The sequence below is a fragment of the Ambystoma mexicanum genome, chromosome 6q (assembly GCF_040938575.1).
Source record: "Ambystoma mexicanum isolate Mex_15411 chromosome 6q, UKY_AmexF1_1, whole genome shotgun sequence".
Lineage (NCBI taxonomy): Eukaryota > Metazoa > Chordata > Amphibia > Caudata > Ambystomatidae > Ambystoma > Ambystoma mexicanum.
In genome coordinates, this window is record NC_090937.1 from 1,396,846,860 (window position 1) to 1,396,874,703 (window position 27,844).

General features: G+C 45.2%; 1 protein-coding gene across 2 annotated transcripts in view; it reads right to left on the bottom strand.

Moving 5' to 3' along the window:
* DOK7 (docking protein 7) overlaps positions 1-27,844 on the bottom strand; it is a 1,054,554-nt gene that overhangs the window by 400,041 nt on the left and 626,669 nt on the right. For both annotated transcript variants that reach the window (XM_069632037.1, XM_069632036.1), the window contains exon 8: positions 19,181-19,223. In XM_069632037.1, coding sequence (XP_069488138.1) covers positions 19,181-19,223 — 43 coding nt within the window. The remainder of the gene's footprint in view (positions 1-19,180; positions 19,224-27,844) is intronic.

The window sequence follows — 27,844 nt, forward strand, 5'->3', positions numbered from 1 at the left end:
CGAGAGTTTTGCGGTAGGCTTTGCGTTCTGTAACGCTCACCTGATTCTCGCAGAGGCGCCGGTCTTGACTGGGCGACTACCGTATCTTCAAAGGTTATGTGTAGCACCCGGTTGGCTCTTTGGGCTGGACCTCTGTGCACTGTATGCCTGACGTGTAGAGTAAGATGTCTGCAGATAGAAAATATGGGGTTAATGAACTGGGGTTATTGGGGTGTCCCTATCTCTTTCCTCTTCTCCTCTCCTGTAGACCCCCAAAGGTTAACGCTCTCACCTTAGGTAAGTGAATGCCGAGCTCTCCATCTGCCTCGGGGCAGGGTGCTGTAACCAGTTTCTTCACTGGATAGGTAGCGCAGGCCTCTTGACTTCAGAGGACTGCTGTCCGTCGTTTACTGCACGAACGGTAAGTTTCGAGTCATTCAAATGTCTTTAAAGTCTTTAGTAATGATGTCTCTTGTTTTGCAGGGTTCCGGCGATGGCGGATGACGGGCTGAAGTGAGTTGAAGATGGAGCCCGTGTGATGAATAGAAGCGCCTGGAAGCACTTAAGTAAGCGCTTGTTGCCTGCTTCACTATGCGCTCTAACTGTCTTTTTATTTTGCAGGTACGAGTTCGGAGCGGCTGCAGGGTGCCGGAATACCCACTGGATTACATGTGGAAAAGAGTAATGGCACGTGAGTATTAAAGTTCCCCAATGTCTTTAAACGCACCTTGTTTTGTCTTTCAGATGCGGGATGCAGCGCCGAATGCCTCCGGAGCGTGCAAAGAGTTGGTAAACTTTTGTCTTTCAGATGCCGGAATGCAGTGCGAAGACCTCCGGAGCGCACTAAGAGTAGGTAAGCCTTTGCCTTTCAGATGCCGGAATGCTAACCTGTTCTTTCTTGTCTTTATAGATGTTGCTGAAGACTGGATTCAGGATGGTAAGCCTTTGCCTTTCAGATGCCGGAATGCTAACCTGTTCTTTCTTGTCTTTATAGGTGTTGCTGAAGACTGGATTCAGGATGGTAAGCCTTTTTCCTTAGGCCCAGGACCGGATGCAGAAGACACGATGAGCGTTCTGCTGCAGAGGTTGCAGAATAACGCAAAGCAAGATTCATCCACCGGGTGTGGTTTAAATAGCCTCCTGTAGTGCTTAGGTGTCTCCTTCCACAGCCACGCCTAAGTAAGAAAAGAGTTCCTGGTAAGTAAAGAGTTCCTGCCTTCCAGAAGAGTTCCAGTGTTCTGAATCTAGGGAGTGGCTCCAGCCCCACCCAACAGGAAAAGTAGTTCCAAACAGAAGAGGATCAGAGGCTCAACTGGCAGGCAAGTAAGCAGCATGGTCTGCTGAAGGTAAGTCCACCCAAGCATTATGAGCCCGGCGCTTCCAGCGCTGGGACTGGGCATATTTATGAGCCTGGTGCCACTGGCGCCAGGACTGGGTCCAAAAGGTCCCAATTGGGACTGGTTGGCACTCGGAACCTGGGTTATGGATCTGCTTCCAAGGGGGTTGGGAAAACCCTGACCTTTTGGAAGCAGAGATCATGACAGCAGTGTAAGGGCAGCCTCCACCAGGCCCCCACCCATGTCTCCCCTGCACCGCCACCCCCCAGCAGTGCAGGGGCAGCCTCCACCAGGCCCCCACCCATGTCCAACTCATGTCCCCACCACCCCCCAGCACTGTGGGGCACCTGCCAGCAGGCCCCCACTCATGTCCAACTCATGTTCCCCTGCACCCCCACCCCCCAGCACTGTGGGGCACCGGCCAGCAGGCCCCCACTCATGTCCAACTCATGTTCCCCAGCCAACATGTCATCACAATCTAGATCCCTGGTCCCTATGGTCAGCCTCCAAATGCAAAACACCCACCCGAGTATTGCATCCGCCCACTTAGAAATGGCAATAACATGATAGAACACCAATTGCAAGTTTGGAAACGAACACATATCCCTCACATACACCCAATGGGTGTCAGTGAATCTCAAAACCCATATCATGATATGCATGAAACCAAGGAGATGATACTACACATTGAAGTTTGATCAAAAAATATGTATTAAAGGAAACATGAATTGAACCAAAAATAAACTAACAGAAATGGGAATGTAAAAAAAGTAAAAAGAAGCATGTCCGTGAAAAAATGCAAAACCAAAAATCAGAATCCAAAGGAATGGTGTCCAAAGTCACAGTCCACAAAAGAAAATCCAGTGGGAAATTATAATTGAAAGCCATTGCTCCATGGGTAAATTGTAAAAAGAAAAGAAAATCCAACTGTGAACTATGTACAGGTGAACAAGCCAGGGTCCATGATCCCAACAAAAGAAATGAAACCTATCTAACAACACTACCTAATAAAAAATAACTATATACAAAAATGTGGCCCATTGCCCAAAAGGTTCAAAGAAAATGCAAAAACAAAGGAAACCTAACACTAACTACATAACTATTTACATGGGCAGCGGGCTAGTCCAACGGCTCACTGGATGTTGTCCTGGGCCAGGGCATCATCGAACTCCTGTTCAATGGCTTGGAGGCGGGCATGTTCCCTGGCCCCGAGGTCTCGCAGGGATAAAGCAGTGTCCAGCTCCAACTCCCTGCGAAGACCCTCGAGGCACTCAGCCCGCCTCAGCGCCCCCTGCATGGAGTTCTCCGCCCTGACCATTGTGAGCCGTTCCTCCTCTGCCCACTGCCGCTCCGCACCTATCTGCTGGCCCAACCGCTCCCACACGGAAGCCACTCCCATTCCAGGGTTCTCCTGCCCTCCGGCCGATGCCTGCACCCCTGATGTTGATGGCCCCGAGCCATGATGCCTCCCACGTCGAGCCTGCCGCTGCCTCCGACGCAACTGCCTGTGCCAGCACGACGGCATCCAGGCTGATGGAATCTACCGACGCCGTCGTGCACGTGCCCTGCCCGATGATGCCGTCACATCCTCCATCTGCTGGGGTCCAGTTGCTGGTGTGTCCACCCCTGCTGGACCTCAGACTCCCGACTGTGGCAGGGATGGGATCCCCACCGAGCCGGCTGCATTGGTCGGGCAGGTCCACAGGGGGCCCTGGTGGCATCTGGGCCGGAAGACGGCATGGAGAACGACTGGTGCATAGTCTCCACAGAGGAGGAGAGGGTCGCCAGATTGGCCGACACATGTAGGAAACCCCCGACCATGGCCGAACCCAACTGGGCCACGTCGCCACGGTGCTCTCCGTGATGACGTGCATGCTCCTCCCGGGAGCCATCACGAATTGCACCTGTGCGCAACGCGACACCAATCAGGACCTTCTCCATACGGCCAGGGGTCCCCTCGTCCGCAGGTGGAGGGGAGTCAGATGACATGGACATCCCCCCTACCTGCGGACGGGCCTGGGATGGGGCATCCCTGCTGGTGCATGGTGGTGCAGTCACAGTTTCAGGGACAGTGACATGCACAGGCCCCTCCACGGCGACCTGTGCTGCCTCCTGCCCCTGGACTGCAACACTTGCACCAGCAGGGATGCCCCCACCAGGCCCCATGTGCACCTCAGCAGCGGCCTCCTCCTCCTCTGTGGAAACCACCAACCTGGATGGCTCCACCCCATCTTCCGCCGTTGCAAGCCCCTGTGGGGGCTCACCCACCCCTTCCGCTGCAGCCGTGGGGGCATCCCCGCCGCTTTGCTCCACAGTGCCGTCTCCGCCCTCTTCTTCACGTGGTGCTGTGTAGAGGGAGACATAGAACACAAGCATCAGGGTACTGTACAATGGTCACCTAGACAGGGAGCAATAGCAGATGAGTGGCACTGTCAAAGATCACTTCCATCATGTCCCTCCACAACACATGGCTCAGTGCAGGTAAAACACATGCGGTAACAGGCATGGCGCATGCTATGGACATTAGCATACATGTCCAAGGGATTCTTGAAACATACAATGTTGTTTTGGAACTCACATGCATCATGGGCCATGCCTATCACATGCACACGCTTCACCCTAGTTTCATCCATCTGGCCTCGTACACCACAGACACAGTGGATACAAGGATGACTAGGCTGCATCAGTGAACTTGAACATTGCGACAGACATGTGTCATGCATCCCTGGCATTCACAAGTCACAGACACACAGGTCAGACACACAGACATGGACAGCATACATGTACATGGCATCAGCACCCATCCCTCACCCCCACCCATGTCCAGGAACAGAGACTGGCATGCTTTCATGTGGCCATTCCGCATAGGGCAACCCATGTTGCATTTGAACACATGCACCAACCGTGTGGTTCACACATTACTGGTGTCACATGCATGACGTCCCTGCACACACACATGCATACATGGCCTATGTCACACATACAGGCAAGTATCAGACAACCAGCACACTGCGACATGCCCTGTCTCACACAGCAATGCTTGGCCACTTACCGCTCAACTCCAGACGGGTCTGCCTCTCAAGGATCTTGGCGTGGAGCGCTGGGCCTACGCGTTCCAGGACCCTCATCTGGATGGGACTCATGCGGCCCCGGCCCCCCTCCATGAGGCGCCGGGCCTTCAAGAGGGTCCTGGACCTGCAGTCATCCCAGCGCTTCTTGACATGTTGGTAGTCGCGGACTGCCACCCCCTCCGCGTTGATGGCAGTCACGATGTCCGTCCAGATCCGAGTCCGTCCTTCCTTGTTGGCGCGCTTACTTCCGAAGAGGGCATCATACTGCCCCAGGACTTGCTCCACCAGGACACCAACTTCGTTTGCAGTGAAGCTGGTGCCCCTCTGCCTCTCTGGCCGGGGGTTGCCAGTGGTGCCAGATGTTTCAGTGCCCGACATGGCAACCACAGAGGCAGGAGTGGGTGGGCAACTGGGTCCTGGGGCTGGGCTGTGGAGCGATGGTATCCCAGTCGGGAGTCTTCTGTTCCAGCAGGGGTGGACACAGCAAATGGACCCCTGCAGATGACTGATGTTCAGGCACCAAATGGCAGGGCACGGTGGCAGCAGGCAGGCAGGCAGGCAGCAGCAGATGGCTCGTGGGGGGCTGCTCGGGGCTCTGGGGGGCAGTAATTCGGCCTTTTGGGCAGGAGCGTGGTCTTCCGTGTGCTTACGCGTGGCCAGCTTGATACGGAGTGATTTGGCACATGAAAATCTTGCACGTCTGCGTGTAAATCGAGGAAAGGCCCTTAGCGCGTAAGCGTGTCAGCACGCATACGCGATTTCATTGGACCAAAGGCCCTTAGTGCGTAAGCGCGTGTGTGACGTTTCGCGCACGGGCGTTTCCCTGGCAGGGCTTGTAGATCCCACGTGCCTTTACATTGCTCTGTACGTGCTTTTCGTGGGGTGCGGTGCGTGTGGGTTCACACGCTATTACTTCACAGCGGGTGTTGGCTATGCGTTCTTCTACACGCAAGACAGACGGTGAGTGGTAGCCAGCTCCCCCAGGCCCGATCGGGGCCCGATCGCGTGAAAAACTTCACGCGAACCCCCGTAATACACGTAGCCCGATAGCAGTATGGGACATTCATCATTGCTGTATATTGACGCTTTTGTGATGCGCAGGGACGCTACCGCCTGCCTTCGTGTGGCGGACGTGTTTAGGCCTGTGCGTGTCTTTGGCCGTGTGCGGCTTTGCCCTATTCGATTCCATGAATACGTGTGGTTTGCGTGCGTGTGGGCGTTCTGTCTGCTTCCCAGCAGTACATCCCAGTTACGCCCTTATTTTCGCACGTTGTTCCCCATTCCGCGCGTTACGCCCCGTGTTCCGCCCCCTTTTTGGTGTGTGCGCCGAGGTTGTGCGCTTTCACTGTGCGCGTCGCGCACGCCGTTCGGGATGTTTCAGTGACGTGTGCGCCATGCACGGGTTTGGCGCACATCCCGAGGAAACACGCGCAGGGACTTCCATGAATCGCACGTGTGCGCGTGCGCCTGTTTTTTCGCGCTTGCGCCTGCTTGCGCATAGATTTTCGGCGCACGTTTGTTCCATGAATCGGCCCCTAAATGTTTATTTCAGGCACACTTCAGTGGGTGATTCACTGATTTAATCTGTTCTTTAACACTTCAACTCAACCTTTCATCATTCTGAGGTCGATAAATGAGTATCAACACAGGTTGGGTGATATTGTATGTATATTTGTTCTATATAAAGCGTTTAAGTGTAAGTGCTATATAATAGCACATCATTATCATTTGGCCTTGGACGTCTGCTTGCATTTACAGTAATTTGGTAATATGGGCCTGTACACACTGATGTTAACGATACATATGGTGATCCATTTTTTAATGAAATGTATATAACATTATATTATAGTGATATCGTAACCATATTTTTCGTAGTGTACTTGGGACCAATGCTATGTGATGCCATTTTCTGCATTGTCAAGGGGTGAAAGATCGTGTTCCATCGCTTCCGGTGATGTGACTTTGGGGTGGGGTCAAATGACATCATCAGAGGTCAAGGTTTGAGTGATGTCACTTATGCTACCCCTGGCATTTTGGTGAAATGACACCCCTGGACATCATAGATAAAGGGGCAGACGAGTTTGATACTGTTGTGCCTCTGGAGATTCCTTATCCTCAGTCACTACCAGTGCAGGTGGCGGTTACCCCATTCAACTGTTTTACACCCACTAATGGGGCGGAGATGAGCAGGGTGGTGACTGGCCTTAACTCAGCTTCCCCCTCTGGATGATATCCCCCTAAACAGGCACCAGAGAATTCTTTTGAGATTCTTGCCAAAGCCATAAACTCCTCTCTGCGTTTAGGCCAAATTCCAAAGTTAAAGAAGAATTGGTGATTCCTCTGGTATAAAAGCCGTCTCTGGATGCCTCGGTTCTATCCAATCATCGTCCCATCTTATTGCTGCCTTTCCTTATGAAACTGATGGAAGCAGTGGTCACTCCACAGTTGAGGGTTTTTCCTGATGGACAGAATGTTCTGGACCCTTGCCAAATGGGCTTTCTCCCCCTGATGGAGACAGAGTATGTTCTGGTAGCAGTACTTGATGTCCTGACCATGATCAGGGATGAGGGCGGCACAGCAAGCCTCATTTTGTTGGACCTGTTGGCCGCCTTTGATACCATTGACCATGGGATTCTACTATCCAGATTACAAAGGGCAAGGTTCTCTGGACCAGACTTGGACTGGTTTTGTGACTTTTTGACCTCTCACGTTAAGATGGTTTCTCTCCCTCCTTATAGGTCCTTTCCAGTTGCGGTTACATGCGGGGTACCGCAGAGCTCAGCCCTGTCCCTGCTGCTTTTTCTTTTGTATATTCGGCCCCTGATGATACTTCTTCAGTCATCTGGGTTCCGGTCTTTTCCTACGCAGACACTATTCAAGTATTGTTTAGGTTAGGTCCGGACCAAATAGGGACAACAGCGCAGCTAAAACAATGTCTTGACGCCATCCGAGGTTAGATGGGAGCTAATTGGCTAAAACTGAATGGCGGATTTTGAGCCCGACTGAAGCCTCTGCTGGCTGGACTTCCGAATTATGTCCGCCTTCACTCGGCCCAGAAACAGTTATGGTGGTCTGGAACCTGGGCATCAAAATATCTGCCTCGTTGACTATGGACAACCAGATAAATTTGGTCTGTGGGCTTGGCTTTCTTGAATTGAGACAGCTGAAGAAAGTCCTCCCTTTCATTCCTAGGGAATTTCATGCACAAGTGGTTGCAGCCTGCCTTAATGGCAGCAGCACTACTGCAATAGCATTTATCTTTCTCTACCTCTGTATCTTATTCAAGGTCTGCAAGAGTCACAAAACACGGCAGTCCGATTTATGAAAGGAATCCCTTTTGGACAGCATGTTTCCAAGGCTCATCAATCATTGCATTGGCTGCCTGTCACAGCCTGATTTAAGTTCAAAGCCTCATGCATGATCCATCGTGCTTTGAACAGGGAAGGCTGCCTGGCAATTCAGGAGAAATTGCAGAGCTATAGCCCTAGTCGCCCCCTCAGATCCACCAACGCAGCACTCCTATGCGTTCCTAGGTATCATAAGGAGCGAGTTGAGGGCCAGTCATTTTTCAGTTGCAGGGCCTAGACTTTGGAATTCATCGCGGCTTGCGCTACGGCATACAACAGACATTGGATTTTCAAACGAAATTTTAGAGCCCACTTTTTTTAATGTGATTCTTTGTTTTCATCCCTCCGGTATCTTTTTAATGCGCCATGATGACTGGTGACAGTGCGCAATGTATGTACCTGAAGAAAATAAAATAAAGAAATTGGAGAAGAAGACCGACTGGGGGCTGGTATTTGTTTTTTTGCTTAAGTCACCGTCACCGCGTACTATACTAGATGAGTGCACCAGACCAGACCCTATGTCGGTATCGCTTCTTAATTTAGACATATGCATTTGTCTTGACATATATTAAGCACCACTAGAAAAGTATAAAAAGAGGAGCAAGACACAAAGGGCCTGATTCACAGAACCTTTTCGCATGGTAGTGTGCCATTATAAAACGCTTCTGTGAATCAGGCTCACAGTATTTACCAGCCATACTATCAGACACTAGTCCAGTAATGCCTACTTTTCAATATGATCACAGACAACTATTAACAGTTAAAAATACATTAAATCAAATATGGATAATCTGCTAAACAATCCAAGATGAACCAAAAGCAAATCAATATATAAACTGAAAATTAGCACAGAGCTGCTTTACGTTCGGTGATGCGGGCACTGTGTTTAGCCCTTGAGTCGAACAGTAGTTTTTTGAACTAATTGGCTTTCTGCCCACAGTCGGCGACCGTGTAATAGTACCGTGCTGAGTTTCAGTTCGTGTGTTGATTTGCTTTTGCCGTACAAGGCAGTAAGTTCTTAGCACTGGAGTTTGGCTCAAAGGCTTTAGGCCCACAGTCACCGAACGTGGAGTAGCACTGTGCTAATTTGCAGTGCGTATGTTAATTTGCTATTGCTGTAGATGGCAGTTAGTACTAAACACAGTCGTTCGGCTCAAAGGCTTGGTGCCCGCAGTCACCTGAACAAAGTTCAGTTTGTATATTGATTTGCTTTTGCCATACCCGGCAGTTAGTTCTTAGTACTGTAGTGCGGCTCAAGGCTTTGTGCCCGCAGTCACTGAACGCAGAATAGCACTGTGGTAATTTGGCAGTTTGTTCATCTGTTTACTGTTGTCATGCGAATATGTTCACTGTGTGCTTGACGCGTTTTCTATCTGCTTTGGCTTATCAATCGCCAATGTAGGTTTAGTAAATAGTACCAGGTGCCAGCAGCCACAATATGGTGAAGAGTCGGCCGAGGACAAAAAAAGCATGGTTCAAAAGTAGAGGGCAGTCGGCTGAAAGGCCTTTGCCCACAGTCACTGACCGTCTAGATTACAAAAACGGAGTCACTTTTTATTATTCTTTCACCAGCAGAATTATATATAAGTAAGTTTGCTTCTGAATTACTTGCCGTGTACACTAAGCCGAGGTCCGGGGCAGCCACATCCACACTACTCACACCAAACACCCAAACACTTGGCTTCCACACTTCGTGCTCGCGCTTTGTGCGGATCTGTGTTTTTATAGAAAGGGCCTTCTCTTTCTTAAAGGGCCGGCAACGTTGCAATCCTTCTCTAGTTAGGCAGCAAAAAGAGGTGTTGATTTCTGAAAAAAGATACTTGCAGAGCGTAACTGCAGCAGTCAGAAAAGCACCCAAGCACTTGGCTTCCACGCCTCCGCGCAGGTTCATGATTTTATAGTTTAGTTTAGTTTATTATTTGTAGAGCGTGCCGAACCCTGGGGTATCTGGGCGCTTGGACCTAAATGATTGTTACCGTAGCATGAATAAAGAAGCAGTAGACGCAAGGCTTGTTGACAGGGGTTCACAATAGTCATCATGCCAATGTCATAATAAATACAGGTAGGCAGTACACAGTTGACAGATGAAGCAATTTACAGAGGTAAAAAGGTAAAAACAACAGTTACAGCATAGTGAAGTGAACACAATGGACATAGTAAGTGCTGTGTTTAGACGTACTGGTCAAAAAGCCAATCTTTCACTTTAGATCTGAATGTCCGGAAGGCTGGTTCAGCCCTGATGGCAGCAGGGAGGGAGTTCCAACGCTCAGCAGCTACCACAGGGAAGCTAGGCCCGCCCACAGTTTTCAATTTGAATTTGGGGATGTTAAGACAGTTAGCATAGTTCCTAGTGAATTTATCCGTTAGTTATTTCAGAGCTGTGTTTGAGAGGCAATGCGTGATGGGAGCCAGTGTACATCGCGTCTGAAGGAGGAGATATGAATAGAGTGTGGGATATTTAGCGCTGACCTGAGTGTGTTATTCTGGAGGACCTGTAATTTATTCAAAATGCGTTCGGTGGAGCCTAAGAATAAAGTGCTACAGTAGTCCAGCTTTGATAGAATCAAAGCCCTGGCAAGCGTTAGGCAGCTGTTAGTCGACAAGTAGGGCTTGCATGCATTGATCAGTTTGTTGCTGTATGCTGTGGATGAAGCTGTGATGTTAACTTGTTTTTTGAGGGAAAGAATAGAGTCTAAGTAGACACCTAGCGTTTTCACCCCATTGGCAACTTTAATGTTTTCTGTATCCCTACAGTCCCTACAGTCCCACTACCAGCAATTGACACTTGTTGATCCGATGTACTGCACTGCTCCCTTTGTCCTCCCCCTCCGCACTTTCCTCCTTCCCCTTCCCATGCACTTGAGCAATCTGAATGACACCTGGCCTAGTAGGATTGTTGTCTGTCTTCCCTCTGTTCCCCCTCCCTTGCCTCGTCGCACCTTAAAACACTTGTGTACAGGCGCGTTATAAATGCCATATCATATCATATCATATCAATGAGGTTCCCATCAATGTTAAATGTCTTGTGGTGTGAGTCAAGTTTGTTTAGATAGGTTTGAGATCCGATAAGCAAGAGCTCCGTCTTGTCGTTGTTAAGGCACAGGCTGTAAGCAGCCATCCATTCCTGGATTTCCAAGTAAATTTAGTTGAGCATTTGGGAGTCTTTGTCATACCAGCCAATGAGCGTAATGAGGACTTGGGTGTCATTTGCATCATTTGTGTAGGTTACACCCAAATTATATAGGCGATCAAAGAGATGCTTTGTGAAGATGTTAAAGAGCATCAGTGAGACGCAGGAGCCCTGTGGGACTCAACAATAGATGGGTATTGGATCATCAGACGCTGTAGGAGAGAAGACCCTTATTGTTTTATTTGACAGGAAGGATTGGATCCAGCTTTCAGCGTTTGGTGAGAACGATGCAGCGGTTGTCAAATGTTTGGTTAGGTTCTGCTGATCAACAAGATCAAACACTACTGAGAGGTCCAGCAATAAGAGGATGACCAGATTGCCATTGTCTTTGGCTTCATCCATTTGGATTTTTAGGTCCAAGAGTGCCGTTTCTGTACCGTGCCTTGGTCTGAAGCCGGATTGGTGCAGGCCCAGCAGGTTGTTGTCCTCAAGATGTTTTTGGATATGTAGATAGGCTGCTCCATCTAAGATAAAAGGGACCGTTGTAATAGGTCTATAGTTGGTAGGTATGTTGGGGTCTAGATTTGGGTTTTTGAGGAGAGGCATCACACACGCATCTTTAAGATTGTTGGGGAGTGAGCAACTTTTGAAGGATGACTTAATCAATGCAGTGATGAAGGGAGCCAGCTCTTTTGCTCCTTCCTTGATAGTTGAAGCCGGGAAAGTATCTCTCTGGCATCTAGAGGGCTTTAGCCCAAATATGATGTTTTCAACTTCTTTTGCAGAGCCTGGAGAGAAATGGAATGGAGGGCAAGGTGGGGTTTGGTGATCAGACGGTTTGCGAGAGTCAGAATTGGCCGCAAGGCTGTTCTTTTTGTGCCTCAATTTTGGCTTGTAGTGAGGTCATTTTATCAGATAAGGCCTTTTGGATATTAGCGCACCAGGCAACATCTTTGATGCAAACTTCAGTAGGCGGTGCTGGGGATTCCAGTTCCCTTAGAATGGTAAAGAGTTCTAAATCTAAATCTAAACGCAAAACTAAGACAAGATGGAATGAACATTGTTCATGTATTCGCAACGCAAACCTGAACTCCGCAGTGACTAGGCACTGGATAGAAAATAAACACAATCTGTCACAAATCAAATTTCAAATTCTTAAAGTAGTGCAAACAACTAATCCACATCAAGATATGGGCCTACAATTGGACAGAAGAGAAAATTTTTGGATTGACAAATTGGATTGCCTCAACCCTGCAGGAATGAACGAAGAGATAAATTATGCATGTTATATTTAAATGAACGTGATTTTCCCAATTATGAACAACCACGAGCATGTTTATTTTTTTATTCTATTATTTTTTTTATTATTTTACTTTTGTACCTCATTTCAGTTTTTTGAAATTTCAAGCAAATTTGATTTCTTTATTCACTCTTTAGTTTACCCAGTCATACTTAACTGAGGTTTTTCTGAAACACAGAGTTAATCTCTTACTTGTTGTTGATTTCTCATTTAATTCATTTCCTTATTTTTATTTGTATTTGTTATTGTTTCCACACTGATCTACACAAGTTTTACATTGACCCTGTCGTAGGGTTTAACATGTGAGAAGTAATGTGCAATTTTGTAACATCATATATTGTAGAATTCTCGATTATGTCCCAGTTATGATTTTAGGTAATTGCCTTATTTCTACAATGAGTAGACAGATAGGTAATTCATCATGATGTAAGCGGTTGGATTACCAGCACACGCACAGTAGAGAAAAGATAATGTATTTGAATAGTACCTTATGCACCTAATGTACCCGCTTGGATATTTGTCCCTATTTTGGTATATTGTGAATGTAGTCTACTGAATCACATCAGCACGTTAGCCTCAATCCCACTCAGTAGTCCATCTATTAGGATCTGAGCAAGTTTAACTCACACTGATACACTCTAATTCGGTGAAGCCTCCATCGCGCCCTTTATGTATACCCATTTAGGGTCACCATTAATCTATTTGTTGGCTCATTTGAGCACACTTAATTGATGCATTTACATTTAATTAGGGAAGCACCCAGCGTGCATTTTCACATTGTTCTAAATATTCCTATGGAGTCCATTCTTGAGCTCATTTCATTAGACCATCAGCTTTACTTTTATGTTTTTTAGCACTGGTTTATTTTTTACTTAGGATCCCTACCTAGTCTCCAGCAGCTCAGGTCCAAGGTAGAGCAGCATGTTTAATGGCTCCCGTAATGCCCCGATCATTGCCTTCGGCAAGATAGGGACATAAGGTGTCTGCAGTGAGCTCCGCAGCACAGGCTCACCGCAGGACGCCAATTGGTTGCCATAGCATCAGATAAAAGCAACTAACTGAGCGCAGGCGCCGCTCATTCCAAAGACAGCAGCCGTGCGTGTAACTCGGGAAGAATGAAGCAGCATTTTTCACGCCTGCATTCCCTTGCAGAGTGTTTCTGTAGCACAATCTGACTGTTATCAGTCACTAGAACATATTAGCATCTCTTTGGTTTTACATTGTAATTTTTTACTGACCACTCTACAGATCGAAATGCCAATATGACATTACTACATAGTAGTCTATTATTCCTTGCACAGCAGCGCTCATCAGGAAGTAAGTACATAACGCTTTCACAACTATTTCACAGATATTTAACCAACTTGTGCTATGTGAACAGAAAAATAGCAACCTGATACATTTACTACCACTGCAGGATTACCCACTGCGAACTTGTTCAAGCTTCGCTAGAAATCTGCCCGCCTAAGGGATTCAGGTACAATGAACTGCATTTAGCCTTTTTTATTTACAACACAGATCAGTTATGATTCAGTAGTGAATTGTTTATTTATTTAATACTATTTATTTTTTTTTTGTTTTCTTGTCTACGTTTACCTTGTAACATCAACTACAATGCTTTTCACATCCTCATGGTATGTACATTTGGCAATATGCTTATTTTATTTATTGTTTTGACATGCTAATGCTGACAATATGGATATTTGTCTTAATTTGATTTACCAACCATGTCTCTTTTATCGAATTATAATTGTGATCACCGTTCATGGCAAGGAATGATTAACAGATTGATCTATATTAGAGTTCAGCCCTGATGAAGGGGAGAACCATCCCCGGAATGCATGGCAATAAAAAACTACATTTAAACTACATTTAAACACAAACCTAGAGAGACTGTGGTTCCTTCACTATTTCTTGGAGTATTTAAGAACAACGCGACAACGTGAAATGATTATAATAATTGAATTATAAATGAATAATTTATGTAATTTCACAAACTGAGCAGAAGTTTAGTCTACTTAAGTATTTACAAACCTTTAATCTCAGATAGATCAAGAGAGAGCGGCAGTTTAGTTGGGTGTGGTTCACCCATCTTGTTTTTTGGATTGCATACTTTTTTGGCCTAGGTGTCTTCGGGCTCTACACAGCCTGCTCCTCAAAAACTTTTGAATTCTATATACATAAGAAACACTAAAAGACTTTTAGAGTAATTGGAGATTCATTAAGAAATTGGTGGTGCCCACCTCATCCATATTTAAAGAATTCTTTAGTGCCAGAATTTACGTTTAGAATTCTGACGTTGTACATCTCTCTTTTAGTATTGAGGATGGCTGTTTTGTAGGTGTCAGCGGTTAAGATAAGTTTTTCCTTGTTCGGGATTGACTGAGTTTTTCTCCAGTTCGCTTCAGAGGTCTTTTCGTTTTGCAGAGTGTTTTTAGATCTGCTGTGATCCATTTATATAGATGGTCTGATGGTTTCACCTGTCACAGTTTAAGAGGGGCAATTTTATTTAGGGCTTGTTCTAGAGTACAGTTGTACAGATCTACCAGGGAGGATGGTTCCTCGTCCTGGTTATTAGAGAGGTCAGCAATAGGCTGAAGTAACGGTAGTAAATTGTCTAAAGTTATGTTCCGATTGTTTCTTGATATGATTTGAGGGGCGATGGCGTTGGGTGTGTTAATGATAGTACTCCCTTGTATGGTCAACGTAATGCAATGGTGGTCTGACCATGCACAGGGGGAGATGTTAAGGATTGTGGTGGTGCAATCTAAGTCTGCCAGCCAATCCAATGTTCTGCCCTTGTTGTATGTGGGTTCCTTGATGCTGTGTTTGAAGCGGATTTGTGCAATGGATTTTTTCTGACAGTGGCGTTGGAATCCTTTGCGTCGTGCAGGCCTAAATTAAGGTCTCCTAACATTACAATTTGAGAACCTGGTTTACTATTTTGAGTCAGGAGGAGGGTAATGTCTTCATCGAAGGAAGAAATGGACCCTGGAGGCCAGTAGATGAGATGTAGTAAGAGGGTTTGAGTTGCTGTTAGTGGGAGTTTCACTGACAGAAGTTCTGCTGAAGGGAGGTCTGAATTGGAGAATTCTCTAAGGCTCAATTGTGCTTTGGCTATGAATGTCACTCCGCCAACTTTGCCAGAGCCTCTGTCTGCTCTGATGATTGTGAAGTTGTCTAGGAGAGCTAGTGACAAGGTTGGTCCTGCTGCTGGGTGTAGCCAAGTTTAGGTTTTGGCAAGGAAGTCTAAGATGAAGTCTGCTATGTCGAGAGTGTGAGCCATCAGGGACTGTGCATTAATGAGGGATAACTGGTGCTTAGGTGTAGATGTGGTCAGCTATATAGGTGGATTGGGTTTATGAATATGCTTGGGTGCTGTAGTTAATGTTTGTTGTTTATGTGATGTTGGCGGAGTACTTAGATTGGAAGTTAGCGCAGGGATCGTGTGACAGAGAGGAAAGTCTGCGATTCCTTATAAGACTAGTACCAGGATAGGAGGCATGGAGGCTGTTATCGGATAAAGGATTCACAGGTTCCCTGTTGTCGGCGGGTAAGATAATCAGTGATGGAGGTGTTGGCACAGAGAATGGTGTGTCTTTCGGGAGAAAACGGGTAGAGCAGGGGAGAGGGTGATGGCGCAGGCAGCCTAAGCGGCCCAGACCGTGCCCTATCCTGATAAATGAGCCAGATGTGCAGGACACATCCCTTCGGTTGAAGGAAGCCATACTTAAGGTTGGTAGGGGGCAGAGCACAATCGTGAGTGATATCACTAACAGGGCAACTATATACCGCCGGTATTGTCTTACAAATGGGCGAGGAACCGCAAAAGCTTTTTTGCGCATTAGGTCAAGGGCAGTAATCAACATTGTATACAGCATGCAAAACGGTAATCAGGGTTATTCGGGAGGCAACATCTAAGATTCTTACTGGTAGGAGCCCTGACAAATTTAGCGAGTTGCAATAAACAAAGATTCTGGCAGGAGACAGCAATCAATCATGATACAAACAGAATGTGGCAGCCAAAGTTCTAGCAGGTGGCAATGGTCGCTATCCTGACTAGGAACAACAATCAGGTTACTGGTAGAGGACAGCAATCACAGTATTAACAGTGTGCAGCAATCAAAGTTCTAGCAGGGGGCAACAATCACTGTACTCATTAGATACAGCAATCCACTTAGTGGATGGAGCAACAGTCATAGCAGTGTGCGGCAAACAGAGCTCTAGTGGGCTATGCTGGCATAGTTATGTCAAATGGGCATGGCTGTGGAGCTTTACAGGATATGCATAGTGTAACAGGCAATGTTTATCAGATGGGTGGACTGAGTCGTACAGGCCTTAGTAGAGTTAGCACATTACGTTAGAGAAGAAAGGAGAAGTGCCGGTTAGCAACAATGAAAAGGGAAATGTGGGGTGAGATATAACACAATGCAGTAAAGGGGTGAATGCAAATGTTACAAGCAATGCAAATAAAAGTAATCCAAGGCTAATACAATATGGTGACTGCAAGCGGTGCAGGTCAGATTATGACTGGGTGAAGGCAAAAGAGGTTACAAATTCGGAGATTAACCAATAATGCAATAGGAAATGCCAGAATAGGCATGGAGTCAGTATGCGCTTACCGTCGGCAGAGGCACGTAGAAGAAAACAGCAGTTAGGTGCTGAGTAGAGTCACTTGCCGATGGGTCACCAGTCAAACAGAGGCAGTGTGCAAGTGTTCTGTAGAGGTGCGATGAACCACCATATGGGAGACAAGCACAGTGACGTGCCTCTATGCCCTCGAGGCACGGACAGGCACAGGCAGGATCTGGCCTTTGGTTAGGGCCTTAGGCGTGGGGCCGGCTTTGGCCTCCGGCGACCAGGCAAGGCGCTGTCGCGGTGGTTGCTAGGCAACCATGTCCAACAGGAAAAAGGTACAGAAGAGGCGGCCATCTTAAGGCAGCCTCTCTCACGGCCAAAGACGGAGGTATTCCAAACAGATGGAAGTGGGCTCTGAGAAACGGCCAAAGTGCAATAAGGCACTACAGGAGTGGTGTACCTGTGAGTGCCAGCTGAATTCTGCTGCATCTACGATGTAAGCGAAGCACGTGAAATGCGGTCTGGGTTGATCATTCACGGAGCTTCTTGCAGGGACCAGCTGTTCCTGCAGCTGCTCAGGCGTAGGTGCTCATGCCCTTGTGGTGTCGGGTGTAAGATTGGCACAGACAGGTTCTGGCATTTGGTTACGGCCTTGGGCGTGGGGACGGCTTCCGCCTCTGGCAAACAGGCCAGCCTATGAAGGCGTCGTCGGGGGTGGTTGCTAGGCAACCATGCTCAACAGGAAAAAGAGGACAGAAGCGGCGGCCATCTTAAGGCAGCCTCTCTCACGGCCGGACACGGCGGTATTCCATACAGATGAAAGTGGGCTCTGAGAAACGACCAAAGAGCAATAAGGCACTACAGGAGTTGGCTACCTGTGAGTGCCAGCTGAATTCTTCCACATCTACGATGTAAGCGAAGCATGTCGCATGAGGTGTGGCTTGATCATTCACTGAGCTTCTTGCAGGGTCCAGCTGCTCCTGCAGCTGCTGGGGTGTAGGGGTTCTGCCCTTGTGGTGTTGGGTGTAAGAATGGCACAGACAGGATGAAAGGCCTCCACTTTCTTAGTGGGCTGGCAGTGTTGCAATTCTTCTCCAGTTAGGCAGCAAAAAGAGGTGTTAATTTCGAAAAAAGATATCGGCACACCATAACGGCAGCACTCAGACAGCACCCAAACACTTGGGTTCCACACTTATACAAAGGGCCTGCTCTTTCTTAAAGGGCAGGCAGCGTTGCAATTCTTCGCCATGTAGGCAGCGAAAGGAGATGTTTATTTCCCCAAAAAGATACTTGCAAAGCATAACGGGAGCACTCAGAGAGCACTCAGGAAGGCACACAAACACATGGCTTCCACACTTCGCGCTGCGAGCAAATACATTTTACATTAGATTGTTGCAATGAAGTGAAATGGTTTTGCCTGTTTATTCTGCCAGCATGATAGAGAACAGTGTGAAAAAAGCTTGCCCCAAATTTGATTAGGACCCTATTATATAATGTTTTGAGTCAAGGAAAGACAACTGAGCACACACACTGAGTTTTTATGGTGTTCTCCATGCAATAAGGAACCGAAAATACTTGTTGCTCCACCTTTCTAAGTCAAAGAAGAGGCAATTGGGTGCAATTTGAGCCACACGCCAGACAAAATACACAAATCAGGTTGCTGCATTTTTGCAGGAGTGCAAACATATCTAGGTAATACCCACTGATACAACACCTGTTCGTCCACTCCATATTAAACACGCATCAAAACGGGTTCAAAGTGTATTTACCCAACCTTTAACACCAGTGCAAAGGTTAGGGAGTCTGCCTCCAGGCGTGCATCGATGTGAAACTAAGAGTGTAACCTCAATAAACATCAAGAAGGTTACCAAATTCACGTTATTGAAGCACAGTGATTTAAATGCTTTGGGTGACACATTCACCTTAAACGGTTGAGCTGAAAACAGGGGATGCCATTGACTTATCATCTTCCTTTCCCACGTTAACTAAGGGTTAAGAATTTTGAGACTGCTTTGGGTGATCTAAATCAAAGCAATGCGTTCACACAGACCTTCTCCTATTAGTTCACTTAAGTGATGTGTCCATTAACTGTAATGTTCTCCACACAGAGGTTCCTTCCACATCTATACACATTAAGCAGCAGGTTTGCAAGCGCCTTCCGTGGACAGTACCGAGCTCTGGGTTTTCCTTCTGCCTGCGATTGATCCCCTGCAGCTTGGATCTCCTGATGGAGCTCTAAGCCTCTCCTGTCCAGACGCTAGGCTTTAGTTCTCTTACTCAAGTGCCTCTTTCATTGGAGAACTAACGTCTGTGATTTCATATGCGTTGGATAGTTTATAAGAGCAGTAGGGAAAGACGAGGGAGATGGACTCAAAGGGTTTTTATCTTTTAAATGCGTCAATTTTATTCGGCTTCTTTCATTATTGTATGCATCCTACCTTGGGTAGCTGGTGTGATTCCTGGCTGCGCAACAGCTGTTCCCTGCAATAAAAGAAAGCAAACGTTTCAAACAGATCTCATTTCATGAGGCTAACATGTTTCGAAAAGTATCACCAACCAGCAAAATAATTTTTAATAGCTTAAGGAATGACCTTATCACCCTGGTCAACCCCAAGACAACTCAATATTTAAAGGCAAACATTGAAAAAAATTAAATGCAACTGGAAAGGAAGTCCTGGTTTTGCTGGAAACACAGCCTCATACTCTAATAATGAAACATAAATGGGTCTGAATAATGGGTATTCAACTTTTACAGATATTTTAGACTATGACTCGCATCATCCCTCACCATTGACTCTGCAGGCTAGAAATGATAGGCCGTGTACTCCAAAACACACAGACAGCAAAAATGAGGCCATGAAGAATCGCTGTCAATATCCAGCACACAGGCCTCCTGATGATGCACCCTTCCCTGTTCGCCTTACTCCCACTGTGTTCATGCCATTAGACTCGCTTTCGACTGTGTGCTTTGTACCACCGAAGGATCTTCACCATACTTTGAGGGATTTGGACAATTATATCAGGCTGTCCTCTCCATCTATATCTTCCTTAAACGTTGTGCTAAATTCCTTCATCTCGTTCTATGACAATATTAAATTAGAATTGAAGTTGTATACGTAGCGACATAAAAATATAATTGGAAATGATAAAACTTCATCAAGGGCTGGTCCGAGCAGTAACAAAGATCATGTAATAGGGCTGCCACAGACATTGAGTTAAACTCACACATGTTTTCATAGAACCACAGTGATAAGGAAACTATTGCTCCTCGATCAATTTGGGTCACTGATGAGAGGCCTGAAAAAGCCACAAAGAAATCTAAAAACCGTAAAAAGGCTAAATCAAACACAAGAAGTTCAAGACAATTTTTAATAAATATACTTCTCACTGAAGAAGCAACATCTAAAATGATTGATTCTGCTTTGATGGATAATGATTGGACTGATGCACCCTTTCACTGCCGGGCTTCTGTCGGAGGGCAGCGACAGTTCTCTTTGTGCCATTATCTGCAGACCATCCTACATACTCGCCAACTGAATTTGGAGTCGAGCAGCAATAATCGCCATTTTTTGGGTCAGATATAGCCACGCAAATGCAGGCTTTACCTGAGCAGAAAGATGACTCAAAGCAGAGTAGTCCTAACTTCTCTGTAACAGCTTTAATAAAAGACTTTGTGCTGCACTAAGTAGAGAATCCATTTATTTGTATTTTTTATTTTTGTAACGCGCTTCTCACCCACAGGCCTCAGAGCACACAAATAAAATGGACAGGACACACAAGATAACAATTAAACAAGCAGATACTGTTCTACGCAAGGGAGAGGTTAATCTAGATACCAATTAAAGAGGAGACGCCTTTCTTAAAATTGGGCCCTTTTGTTTGCTGGAGGCAACCCCAAACCGAGGCTAAGGGAAAGACATCCTGGTCTGAGGCAGTTAAACAACAGAATGTATTTAAATTTAATAGTCACCTACACATTTTACAGGGTACCTCTAATTATGAACAAAAATACTCTTTAAAGGAGGCTGCACAGCAGATTTTGTTGGAATTTCTTCTAGACACTGATCTAGTCAGGTGGCTAAGATACCCGTATTGTCTGCAAGGATCACACTAACCGGGAATCCAATCCATTCTAAGAGAATATATTTTTGTCACCACCTGACAGTACCTAAATTAGCCTTAGATTCAGTAAGCATTGGTGGCTAAGACATGCGGATCGTCTGCAAGGATCTCCCAAACCGGGAATCCAATCCATACTAAGATCATATATTTTTGCTGATCTGTGCAAATATTAGCACCATAGTATCTACGGCAGACAAACCATTCGCCAACCGAGGCAATCTTGACCGCCCATCCCCTTAGAAGAATTCAGTAAGGTACATGGGGACATCTAATTAGTGATCATTGCCTTGAGAAAGACTTAATGTCGAAACATGTGTTGGCTGTTTCTTCTTAAGAGTGGACTCGAATAAACCATGAATACTGGATATAATTCATTTGTAATATTTTGTTGGGGCAAGCGTGATTAACCAGCACACTCTGTTAATCTTTGTATTTTATGAGGTCAAGAGTAGGACCTTATTGTACTAGTTATGCTGCACGCCAGACACCACAATTCTAGGACAAGATCGCACTGAGAGCCGGTCATACTCAGTACTCTTACCTATAGAAATTGAAAGTTTAGAACAAAAAACTCTATCTATGTGGATTTAAAAGAGGGATCGATAAGCACCTTAACAGGACCTGTTATTAACCTTCAAAAACGAGTAGAAGCTATCCTAGTAATGATAGAGCTGATTAAGGATGAATTGTTTGATAACCCTGTAAAAACAGTTCTCTTTCAAAACGATTGGGTTGAGACAATTGCTGGTATGCGAAATGTAAACATCCATGTAAGTATGTTAATCCTGGATAAACCTTTAGATTATCCCCCCAACATTTTAAAAAAATCCTCCTAATAGGTGGCAATTCCTCCAGATTTGATTAAATGAACACTTAACAGACCCAATCTGATTTATAAGAGATTGGACAAATGTTTCTTTGAAATGTTGAATCTACTCAACCTCTCCGCTGCCTTCGACTTGGTCGACCATGATATTCTGTGCCAGCAGCTCACCACTAAATTCAACTTATCCTCAGAAGCTGCCAACTGGATCAAATCCTTTGTCAGCAAGCGGCCCTCCAGGGCCTTTGCTGGCTCAGGCACTGCTGACCCCATCATCGTCCCCTTTAGCGCTCCTCAGGTATCCTGCATCTCCCCCACCTTGTACAATATGTATACTAAACCTCTGTTCAATCAACTCAATCACCTTGGAATCCCCTACACAAACTTTGCTGACGACACTCACATTCTGCTAAAACTCACAGGGAATCATGTCACTGACTACACGAACATTAATTCTGTCTAAGTCTCATTCAGGCCTGGATGACTGAACACCACCTGTGCCTAAATGATGACAAAACCGAGCTCCTCATTGTAGGATCACCTCAGAGACTCAATCTCCTGGACCCAGTATTTGCCTCATTCTCCATCAATGGTAATTCCACTGTTGTCTCTATCGATGTCAAAACCTTGGGCGTCTACTTAGATGCAGAACTAGCTATGCACAAACATGTAAAGGCCCTTGCCTCCTCATCAGCATATACCACCAAGCTCATCAACCTCAGCAGAAAATGTTTCTCTACTGAAAACTGTTAAGATGTATTTCTAAACTTTGACCTGGTGGGCTGAGGTTTAGGAGCCACCCTAGTTTAGTGAAACAGGGGAACCTTCTGGACAAGCCAGACCAATCTAGGTAGCTTGGTGGGCGGTCAAGAGTGAAATTGATGGGAAGCTCACAATGAGCACACGCAATAACCAACCACAAATTACTCTTATATAAGTGTATATGAAAAATATCTATACATTTATTGTCGGCCGTCCCAACTGACACAAGTAAACGGTAGTTACATAAAAACAGTTACCACACAAATACTATACTAGATAATATACATGCAATACCTTTCCCAATGCGACAATGGAGTAAAACACAGACACAACCTGTAATGAGAAGGGTGTGTTAAATCACTAGGAGCATTATACAGTTCTTCTGAGTTGTTCCTTAACTTTCAAGTGCAGCCCTAAAAATTGGGGAGCCTTGTCCTCAACAGTACAGTTTTGCGCAAAAACGCACAATCGTGCAGGCAGAACAAAAAGTGGGTTCTTGGGAGAGCTGTTTCAAGTCAGTAAGGGGCTGAAGGCGATGGAAAATTGGTTCCCACTATTCGAGTAGGATCTGCACTTGGCGGCACAGCAGTTTTCAAAAAGTGAGAATAGCTATGGAGCGCAGGCTAACCCAACCAAAGGCGAATACCTTTTGGAGGATTTTCGTGCATAAAAGAGATTGGTTGAACCAGGGGGCCACTGGTAAGTGATGCAAGTACTCACCGACCCACAGCACAGTCAAGACCAAACTTTCCCAGTTTAGTTGAGGTCGCTAGTAGGTTCGAGTCCTGCAGTTTCGCAGTGCTCGGCACTCAGTGGCTGCGGGATAGAACGATTGTCCATGACGGGACAGTTGCCTTTTTTCAGCTTACGAAGGAGATGCAAAGAAACGTATGGTGCAGCAGGCTTCAGGGCACAGTAGAACAGGTCAGCAAGACACCTGCAGTGACCGTCACCAACAGGTAGTGACACAGGAATTACAGATGCATGCGCCATTATGCACTCTCCTTACTCAGGACCTAGAGGAGCTAGGCCTACGAAATCTGGCAGGAGAGGACACAGGACCTCAGGCAAGCAATGTCCCAAGTCTCGTGTTTCAACTCAAGAGGGTAGCGATTCTGCATGATACCCTGAGGTAGAGCTGTACAGTTCACTGGATGGCACAGAACACTTCCAAAAGGGCTTGTTTGGTGGGTAAGCAGGGAGCACTGGGAGTAGTTGTTGCCACTACTCCAAAGGGGCAGAGCGCCCTGGCAGCCCTTCTTGATCGATGAAGAAAACAGAGGTCTGATGGGACAGCAGAGGGCAAAGGGTGCCAAAACCTTCCAATGTGTTTCCGGATTATCACAAGTCTGTTTCTTCGTGCAGGATACTTGGCTCCTTCTGTAGTTTGAGGAGAACTCAGGTGATCGACCTGGAATGGATACAGAGCCCCCTCTCTTATCTAAGATTAGCTTTGCGCTAAAATCGAAGACTTCGAATCAAAAATCTGCTCTCATGCAGGCATCCCAGTTGTGGACCAATCACGGCCCACTGTGGTCCCAGTCATTCAGGCGCTCCAGACATCCTGGCACCAGTAGTGTGGATTGGGACCAGACAGTCCCAACCCGCTTTCTGGGCACACACATGTGCCATGCAGAATCCTGCGAAACTGAACCTGGGTGAAGGCAAAGGACAAAATGGCCATGGGACAGAACAAAAGACTTTGTGGCCTGGCCATTTTCGGACCTGGCCACAGTCTTGAACCAAACGCGGTAAGCGGAATGTGATCCTGTAAAGAAGTGAAACACTTATAAAAAGTAACTACTGTCACCAGTTCATCCCAGGCACACTTGTACAATCACCAAAAAGTCCTTCAAGGGTGTCTAGGCCCATAAAACAAAAAGGACCCCAGTGCACAGTACTGGAAGGTACATGGTGCACTGTTAAAAAGAAAAGTTACCAACCAGTGGCAACATAGTCGAAGACTAAGGAAAACATAGTTTCCCAGTACTGACAGTCTGAAGGATGTGTCAATTTCCCCATAAAAAGTGAGAAAAAGCCCAGGGGAGCGCAGCTGAAGGCTGTGCTCCACTGACAAAAGTCAGGATAGGATAGCCAAACAAAAGCTAAAAGTTTGGGGGTCCACAAATGGAGGGAAAATTACACAATGGCAAAATCTTTCCTAACAACTGTCTCACCCTCGTCAGGGCCATCATTGCAGTCTACTGGAATGCCTCACTTAAAGGCACCTCCTCAAAAATTCTCACCAATCTTCACCTGATTCAAAATAACTCCCTTCTCGGATCACGTATCCCATGCCAGACGGGAGGCCCACTGGTTGCCTGTATCGAGTTTAAGATCCTCTCCATAACACAGAGAAGCATCCATAACATTGCCCCAGCCCTCCTCAGTCAAAGCATCACCAAATAATCTAATGCCAGATGTCTGAGCTACTCTACCACCAAGTCATTAGCCATCCCAAGATTCTCCAGGAAAAGAGCAGAGGGAGCCAGCTTCACTATCATTCCCCCCTCCCTATGGAATGCCCTCTGCCTCCACATCCAACAAGAACCCTCCTATCGTATCTTTAGAAAAAGACTCTGCTTTCCACAAATATGAATAGCTGATCATGAATGACCACCATATATCTGACTTCCCTCTAGCTCCTTGTAGTGATTAACTGATATTTGCTTGCACACCGGCTCTGTACCCCTCCTTCCATTCGCTAAATTGTACCAGCGCTGTGATACATACTTGTTTGAGCTCTGCCAATAAATGCAATAAATAAATAAATATGCAATGAAATTTGATACAAACCTTTAAGCATGTATTAGTTAAATGTGTGGCACTAAAGACTTTGAGAGTACAGATATTTAGAAGATTTACACACAACATTAATTGGTCAACTATACCAGACTTTTGGTCCCGAATTTCAAGAGGAAATTAAACTCTTTTAACCATGGCTGTCTTGACATTTTTAGGTGATATTAACTAAGATCCGATTTTTTTAAAGTGCTTAACTTATGTCATTTCTGTGTTTGTATTGTATGTATTAACTTTGTCGATTGTTTGTTATTCATGGTTTTAACATGTTTTTGGTTAAATGTGTAAAATTACTAGTTTAATTAATTCACAATAACAAAAAATTCTAAAAAGATATGCAGAAAAAGCAGGGCCAAGGATGGGGTTCCTTAGGTATCAAAGTAGAAACCCTTCCCCCTAAACACACCGATATAGAAGTGTGAAAGGGATGTGATCCCCCCAAGGTGTGCGGGTGTGACGAAAGATGGTGGAGGGAAGGCAACAAGAAATGCCACCAACTAAGGTGCTACCCCTGCATGCTGAAGAATGGGCTATAGAGAGCAGGGCCATCAATGGATAGTGATATGGTTATTAGGGAAATGGACTGGTGAGAGTTGATAGTAGGGCCAAGGCTCCAAACACACTGTACCATAACTCGTTGCTTCACATTCATCTATTTTTTTTAATTAAAATTTGTTTTTAGTGCAAAAGCACCTTTACAAATTAAGACACATTAATACATTCCTTCCAATAAACATAGAAAGAAAAAGATAAATTATGCAACAATAAAATCATACAATATATAACACATCCATTCCTACATACAACAACTATATAAAAAAAATAAAAATAAATAAAAGATTTCCAAGTTCAATCATACAGTCACTTTAAAACATAACATGTTCCATCATTTTTCAAAATTTCAAACTTTAAATTGCTAAACTTCCAGTTGAGCTACTATATAGTTTACAAAACGTACAGTCGCCAGTATTATTGTGTTATTAGAGCCCCACATAAAATTCATCCATATGCAGTTTCTTGGAAAGATTGTGTTTGCAAATGCAAATTCTTTCAACATATTTACACAGGTGTCTTCAAAGTGAGAGCAATACAGAAACAAATGTTTGAGAGATTCTTGTGTCGCTTGACAGAATCTGCAAGTATCACCAGATGGAATATCTAGATTCTTTGTCCAATGTTTAATTCGCATTTTTGTGTGGATGAGATCGAGTCTGAATAACATATATGTTCTACGGACCTCTTTATCTGGACAAGGTGTTAAATAGGACAACTGAGGGATTTGAGGATGAATACATTCTGCATACTGAGTAAATGAAGAGTATGCATGGGATTGGTCTATGCATTCTGCCCAATCATTTATAAAAAGTTTTTTTTTCACCTTATTCATGTGCACTTGAAGATTGCATGGTAGCATATTAATTTTATCTAATAACATATTAATTTTGCATTTGAATTGTACAACAGATAAAGGTTGATTGTTCATTAGCATCTTAAAGAATTCTGTGTAAATCGAATTCATTGGAGGAAAAAGCATTTTGGAATAATTTGTTAACAGCCGCCAGTGGTAGCATGCAGCTAAAGAAGTTAACCCTTATTCATGTCTCAGGACTGCATCTGGAAGGGATAAAGGAAGACCTAAGGCATTTTTCCATAGGATGCCCTGCAGGCAATTAAGAAGGGGTCTCAAAGACATAATTCCACACCATAAAGAAGAATAGCTTCTACTTTCTTATTGTAGAATTCAAAGAGAGGAATAAGCGAGAAGTAACAACATTTGTGGAAGATTACTTTCATTTGTCCTTTTAGGGGTAAGAGTGTTTCCATAAGTGATTCCTTCGTTCTTTTAAATGAGATGTTATTTGAGATATTGAAGCCCAAGTAGTATAAGTTTTGAACAACATTTATATGTTTTGCATCAATTTCACATGTGAAATAACGTACTTTTTTACGATTTGAAAAGATAGTAATATTTGATTTTTGAGGATTGACCGTGAGGTTGTTAGTTTTACAATAAGATAGGAAACTCTCCAGTTTAGCTTGGAGGCCTGATTGAGTTCTATTGAAGAGGAGAACGTTGTCGGCATAAGCGAGCCATGATAACTTAAACGTACCAAATCGTGCTGCAAAAGATTTCTCTCCATTCCAAATATTATCAAGGTCAGCCATATATAAATTATACATTATGGCTGCCAAACTGCAGCCTTGTTTTACACCGATCCAACTAGGGATGGCTTCAGTGAGAATATCTTCACGGTTAATCTTTACTTTGAAATTTGTTATAGTGAAGCATGGCAATCAGAGTGACCAAGTAAGGAGGAAAGTTAGCATTCAGCATTTTCTGCCACAACATACCTCTGATAACACTGTCAAAGGCAGCTTTCAAGTCCAAAGATGCAACAAAGATAGGGCCTTTATCTGGAAAGTTGGTAGAAGCTATGAGATGTGCTAAAATACATGCATTCAAAGAGGTACCCATAGCTTTACGGAAGCCTACTTGAGCTTTACTTAGGCAATCAGTGTTACGAATTACAGTTTCTACTTCTTGTAGATTCAAGGCAGCAAATATTTTAGATGCAATGTCTATTAAAGCTAT